The sequence below is a fragment of the Zea mays genome, chromosome 8, assembly GCF_902167145.1.
Source record: "Zea mays cultivar B73 chromosome 8, Zm-B73-REFERENCE-NAM-5.0, whole genome shotgun sequence".
Classification (NCBI taxonomy): Eukaryota; Viridiplantae; Streptophyta; class Magnoliopsida; order Poales; family Poaceae; genus Zea; species Zea mays.
In genome coordinates, this window is record NC_050103.1 from 99,803,729 (window position 1) to 99,810,677 (window position 6,949).

General features: G+C 53.0%; 1 protein-coding gene across 1 annotated transcript; it reads right to left on the minus strand.

The window, feature by feature from the left end:
* Positions 1-2,981: 2,981 nt before the first annotated feature.
* On the minus strand, positions 2,982-5,788 carry LOC103635597 (protein OCTOPUS). The gene has a single exon (XM_008658010.4). It carries the CDS (start codon positions 5,199-5,201, stop codon positions 3,204-3,206), a length of 1,998 nt encoding a protein of 665 aa, XP_008656232.1. The 5' UTR covers positions 5,202-5,788; the 3' UTR covers positions 2,982-3,203.
* Positions 5,789-6,949: the final 1,161 nt, after the last annotated feature.

Sequence of the window (6,949 nt, forward strand, 5' to 3'; positions counted from 1 at the left end):
CTAAATTTGGTGACACACGCCTGCGTGCTAATCAACACCCAACATCTCTTGGTTCTGGTAAGAAAAAAATGGCATGGGATGACATCTATGGTGATGATAACTATGATGACGAGTTTTCTGTGGGAAGGAGACCAGGTTCTAGTTCTATCTCTACTGCTGCATCCACTTCTGAGCTGTCATCTTACTTAGATAGTGATACTATAACTGAGTTTGATGAGGACTTCAATGTCCTATCTTGGTGGCATCAGCATAAGCTCACTTATCCTATTCTTGCTCTACTTGCTAAAGATATATTGACAGTCCCAGCTTCTACTATATCTTCAGAGTCTACCTTTAGTCTTGCTGGTAGGGTGATTGAAGAGCGTCGACGTCGCCTGGCTCCAGATATGGTCGAGGTTTTGTCTTGCATAAAAGACTGGGAGCTTGCTGATGCTCACCTGCAGCATAAGGTGGAGGAAGAGACACGGGAACTTGAAGCTGAACATGAGAACTTGTACCTTGATGATCCAGAAGAACACAAACAGTAGTTGGTGGTGGACTGGTGGAGTGGTGGTTGGCTAGCTTAGTTGTTTGCCTGATGCCTGATGGCTTATTCTTGTAATGAACTCATGGACTGTATGAACTCATGGACTGTAGTGTATGAACTTATGCCTTAGGGCTTAGGAGCTGTGGCTGTACTCTTTTTTCCTTCTTAGGCTTTTTTCTCACGAGGTGTGAGTTTTTGCCTAAGAAGGTTTTTAATGAGGCAGCCATTGCACACAGCTCCATAATTATTTGTTTTCATATTATATGTGTGCTTGTGTTTTCATATTAGTTGTTTGCCTGATGCCTGATTTTAGAATTTTAGTATTTTAGATTATTTATAATTCTGTGATTTTTCGGGCCAGTGGAGGGCACGGCCCGAAATGGCCCAGAGGCTTTCGGGCTAGCCCGGCATGTTTTGGGCCTCTCTAGGCCGTGCTTGGACACATGTCCTGGCACGTGACCCGAACCGGCACGGCCCGAGTCAACAGGGTACGACCCTGTTGCCGTACCTAACCGGGCTCGGGCGGGGTCCATGCCGGGCGGCCCGTATGGACATCTATAATGTCTCCTACACGGCTACAGTCACTCCAATCCCTTGGCAATTGGCAGAAAAAAAGAGAGGCAGTGCAGCGAGCATGATGCGTGGTGTCCACGACTCCGGGCACTGCATGCACGTATTGTCACCGCACCGATGAGTGGCCAACTCAATGCCCCAGTCGGTTGGGTAACTGTAAACTCTCCGCCATGAGACATCGCCCCTGTTTGTTTTAGCTTTTTAAAGCTTCTGGCCATCAAAAGCTGCTGCGGACTGTCAAACGCTTAGCTTTTCAGTCAGCTTCTATAAAATTCGTTTGGGTAAAAATCATTCAAAATCAACATAAACACATAATCGGTTGAGTCGTTACAATAGTAGGAATCCGTCATTTTCTAGATCCTGAATCCTATGGACACCTTTATCTTCCTCCGCACGTAATCTTAATGATACTCAGATTCTCTACACAGTCAAATTCTCCCTACAGCCAGATTCTCAGAAAAGCTGGTCAGAAAAAAGCTGAACCAAACAGGTCCATCGTTTCTCTCGTACGCGTACCGGCGTACGTACTTGGACGCATTTCGTGCGTACTTGGACGCATTTCGTGCCCTAGTCACAGCATCTGGAGTCCACTCCTCATTTGCGTCGGACATGCATGGGTGGTGGCTCAGAGCTCTCCAGGCCTCCATCAGCAGGGTGTCGGGGGGAAGATGACATGGGATCGACATGACAAGTAGACAAAAGCTCGCCATTGCTAGCTAGCTGTTGATGGGAGAGCAATGGTACGGTCGTGCTGGCGCCGTCGTAGCAGTAGGCAACCACAATCAGCAGCAGCTGCTGCTCTCGTCTCCTACTCGTACTGTTTAATTAGCAACAAAAGGCCAGCAGCTGCGCCGTGACAGGAGTATTTTATATTAGTAGACTTTAGTTATTGTTGTTGAGTTTATATAGGTACGCAGTCGATCTAAATATACTAATGAATAGGGCCTACTAATACAAAAAACAGTCCATTCAAAAGCACAACCAGCCAACCATCAATCCTCTCCTCTCTCTCCACTTACATCTCTTATTCCTTACAAGTAGACTGTGCAAATTGCAGGTACATTTCGCTAAGGACTACTCCCTCTGTTTTAAATTAAATTTCATTTTACCTTTTTACTATATTCATACAATAAATAATTAATGTATGTCTTCTATACATATATCTAGCAGGTTCAATTGTAACTTAAAACTAGATAGACTGGTAGGGTAAATAAAGAGTATATCTATAAAAAGATTTGAGAACGTTTTATAGTTTTTAGTAATAGTTTAAATTATATGGTAATTGTACCGAAAGCTTGATGATTAGGTAGCAATTTTTCTCCTTCTCTTTGCCTATGTTGAACTATAATTGTTGTATAGTTTTTTTTTTCAAACTTGACACCTTCAACTTCCAAAACCGGTAATTCGTTGCACCAGCCCGCTACTGTCCAAGTGAAAGGACCGGGAACGTCAGGTGTGCGCGACCTCAGACTTCTACAGGGTGGGCGTGGCGTCTGGCCCCGGGGAGCGGGGACGATGGAGTGTGACGCCGCGATCCAAGGAAGCAAGAGCATTGACGCAAAGGAAATGGGAATGCTTGATCGAACCGGCGATGGCCGAGAACTGAACGACAGAACAGCACAGGGTCACGGATGTCGTGATTAGAGCATCTCCAAGAGACTAGCTAAATAACTTGTCAAGCCAAATTTTAGCTACTCAATAGTAAATTAAATCTCCAACATACTAGCTATCTGACTCGCAAGCTATCTAACTCTATAAATTATTTCTCTCATTAGTTAAATTTGGCTAGCCACCTGACTAGCCAAACTAGATAGATAGTCTGTTGGACTGAGATGCTATATATAGAGTGTAGTCTTTATGAAAATGTAAATAGATAGTTAAATAGAGAGAAAAAATAAAGAGTCTATTGAAGATGCTCTTACGAGATTAAAACCTCCCATTGTATCCAGCCTCCGAATGAACAAAAGGATCACTGCACCTGCACTACACAACAAAGATGTAAACGAATTTTGGTTATACTACCGCCCCCGAATGCCTGAACATGTAAAAGCCATCAGCTACTGCCTACTGAAATAAGCAGGTCGCCGTCGTCAGTACTCAGCAGTCAGTACAGCCCCAGCATCGTCCGCGCCAACGACGGCGACCTCAGCGGCCGCCTGCCTTTCACAGGGAAGACGGCGGTCCGGCGGCCGCTGGCGCTCCGAACCGGCGTGAGGTACAACCGGAGCATGCCGCTGTCGGCGGTGCCCGGCCCCGGCGAGTGCCGCGCGCTGCGGTTCCGCTCCAGCGCCGCGCCCTCCTCGCGCCTCCGCTTCGCGTGGCCGTGGGCGTCCACGACGTAGCTGCGCCTCGAGCTGCCCAGCCCGCCGCCGCTGTTGCTGCTGAAGGAGCTCCGCGCGCACGCGTTGCTGTTGCACCGCTGCATCCTGCCGCTGTGCCCGCGGACGCGCAGCTCCGGCCACGGCTCCGAGAACGCGCGGTCCGCGCCGTTCCCGCGCCCCGCGGCGCGGCGGTGGATCAGGCCCCAGAGGCTCCACGCCTTGCGCCACCGCCGCGGCGGCTTCTTCGCGGGGCCGGGGAAGGCGGCGTCCAGGCTGGCGGAGAAGTCCTCGACGAGTGAGTTGGTGCTGAACCGGTGGTCGAACAGGTCTTCGGCGTGGTGGAAGTGGTAGAACTCCGAGCTGCCCATTAGAGGGGATTCCTTGCCGTTGACCATGGCGGCCGGTGCGGTCGCTGGAACAGGTACTGGTACTGGCACTGCCACTGGCTTTGGGTCGGTGACTTCGAAGGACCTCCGCACAGAGCTGGACCTGTCAAGGCTCCGGCGCCTCCGGCTCGACGTGTCCATGTAGTAGTCTCGCGTCTGGGCCGAGCCCCCAGGGACGTTCGCGTCGGGGTCGGGCTCCGGCTGGGAGTCATCCTCCACGGGGATTTGACCGTCGGAGCGCTCCACGATGCCGGCGGGGGAGTCCTCCATAGCCGAGAGGATGGGAGGCAGGCGGGAGAGCGGCGGCGGCGCGCGGCCGAGGGCAATGCCGGCGCCGGCGCCGGCGCCGAACAGATAGCCGTCCCACGACGCACGGGGTTGGTCCCAGGCGAAGCCCATGCCGTCGACGGACATGCGCCCGGCGTCGAGGGAGAATCTTAGATCGGTGTCACACGAGCGCCGCCCGCCGGCGAACTCAGAGCCGGCTTCACCACGGCGGAAGCGGCTGCGCCGGAGGAACGATGGCTTGGAGGGCTTCTCCGGTGGGGGCATTGCCGCCGCAGCAGCCTTGCTGCCCGCGGCCTCCTGCTTCTTGAGCTTCTGCTTGCGCCTCCAGTTCTGCCACTTCTTGCTGAACACCGAGGCAGCAAGCCAGAAGCTCCCGGCGATCTCCATCTCCTTGGGCGGCGGCTTCTTGGGCTGCTGCGACTGCGAAGACTCGAGATCTATGTGATCCTTCATGGCCCTAACATCCCGCGCCGCATTCACCCCCGTCTCCATCTCCTCAGAGGTGTCGGCCACCAAGACGGGCTCCATCACCGGAACAATCTCGTCGGAATCCTCGGCGACAGCAATCTCCTCCTCCAAGAACATCTCAGCGACGCAGGCCGGCGGAGGGGGCGGCGGCGCAAGGACCTCGGCGGCGAGCGCGGCCGCGGCGGTGGAGGACGAGGCCGGGAAGGCGACGAACGCTGTGCCGTCGCGGACCCTCTCGCGGTCGTCCTGGTGGAAGAGCGCCCAGAGAGTGCTCCGCCCGCGCACGTCGCACGACCGCCGCTGCGGCTCGTACGCCCCGCCGGCGGCTGCCAGCGCGTCGCCCCCGCTCCCGCAGGAGAAAGACTTGCACCGGCGGAGGTCCGGCAGCGCGGCGGCACCGGAGCCCGAGGGCCCTCCGCCGGCGGCAGCGGCGAACGGCCGGGAAAAGAGCGAGCGGATAGCGGAGGTGGACTTGCGGCCCGGCGCGGCGGCCGCGGCGGCGTTGGCCTCGAGCCCGGTGAGGCGCTCGCGGAGGCAGGCGGCGCAGAAGCCCGTGAAGGTCTCCTCAGGGTGAAGGTCGCAGGTCGTCGACACCGACCGCCGCGGCGGCGGCACCGGCGGCTCCATCCGCAGCGTCATTGCGTCGTCGCGCGTGTTACCCTGGGCACCTGGCTTAGCCGCGGCGCGCCCTCACATTGCTTGGACACGCACGGCGGTGGTACACTCCGCTCGGGGCGTCAGGGCGTGGTAGCTGTGAAGGGCGGAGGGAGTGGTTTTGAGGATGTAGAGCGAGAGAGGAGACAGCGAAAGTTGGAAAGGAATCACGGGGTCTCAAACCTCACTCCGTGCTACCTCTCTCTCTCTCTTCTCTCTCTCTCTCTCTTTCTCTCTCTGATGTCTCTCTCTCTGTTTCTTTTGCTTTGGTTCCTCTGGCCTTCTCGGGGTTCGGGCTTGCTGACAATGTAGGGGATCGAAGCTGAAACGCACACGCGCTCTCAAACCTCTCCAGCTTTGTGCGTATCGATCGGATCACCACCGCTGTGATCTCGCCAAGACTGGCCTTTCGGAGTTGCTTGATAAGAAGGTGATCGCCCAAAGCATATTCTGCGTGCGTGCGTGCGTGTATCAATGTGACTCACGGATCGAGCAGGAAAACGGCTGCTGAAAACGTTCAAAACCTCATGTGTTTAAGCTATCTTCATCAGCTTATCTATGATATGTTTCGTTTCATTTCCTATTTTAAACTTTACAATTTGAACATCACAGTCTACGATATAAAACAATGTTTATCTAACCATATACTGTTAGAAATTCTCTGGTGCTTAGCATCGTTTCCCAAGTCCCTAGAATACCAATCCGTGTCTAAAATACCTCGATGATGAGTAGATCTATTCTACTGAGGGGTACATGTATACATACCGTCATTGTTGTTCCTAGCCATCATTGCGGCGGCGTCTTGCAGCGAAGATTCGCCTCCTCCTTCTTGTCGATCTCCCTGATGGTGTCGAGGAGATTGGTTCCCATCGTTGATCGGCGGTGGATCAGCTCCTCCAATGTTGCCTGTAGGGGGAATCTCAGATCCCGATGGGATAACGGGGATCTGAGACATAGTCACAGCGATTCCAGTCACTCCGAGCGCCTAGGGGATCGGTTCCTCTCAAAGTGTCGATTAGGGTTTGTGGTCGAGCGATTAGCGTTAGCTAAACCCGTCGGCCCCTTAATCTATTTATATGGCGTCGTGTGACCGGGGGCTGCAACCAACGGTTAGGATAGCCCCCCGATCAGGGGCGCGATTAGACGGTTAGGATTAACCCTACCCCGGTTACTGTTAACCGGCTAGTGTAGAGGACACATCCTAACAATCTCCCCTTTATTCTCTACATATCTCACACTCAAACTTTTATTAATTCCGTCCTTTAACAAGTTTACACATAGAGACCAATGCGTGACAATGATCTATTAAGTATCACCACACTCATTGACTACAACATGCTCCCCTGCTTCAGAACGAAAGATTTTACTAGATTGCAATCTGTAGCCCCTGTGATTCTAGATCATAGGTACTCCCTTAATCCCATGTCGGCTGCGTGCTTACTAAACACGCTGGGTGGAAGACCTTTTGTGAGCGGATCCGCAAGCATCTGATGGGTTCTTATATGCTCAACTTGAATGGTGTGATCCAGAATCTTCTCCTTAACAATATAACACTTAATGTCAATGTACTTGGCAGAGCCACTTGACTTCTTGTTATGGGAGAAAAATACCGCTGGCTCGTTGTCACAGTAAATTCTCAGTGGTCGCTCTATGCTATCAACCACTCTTAATCTGGGTACGAATTTCTTTATCCATATCGCCTGTCAGTTGCCTCATACGTAGCTAAAAACTCA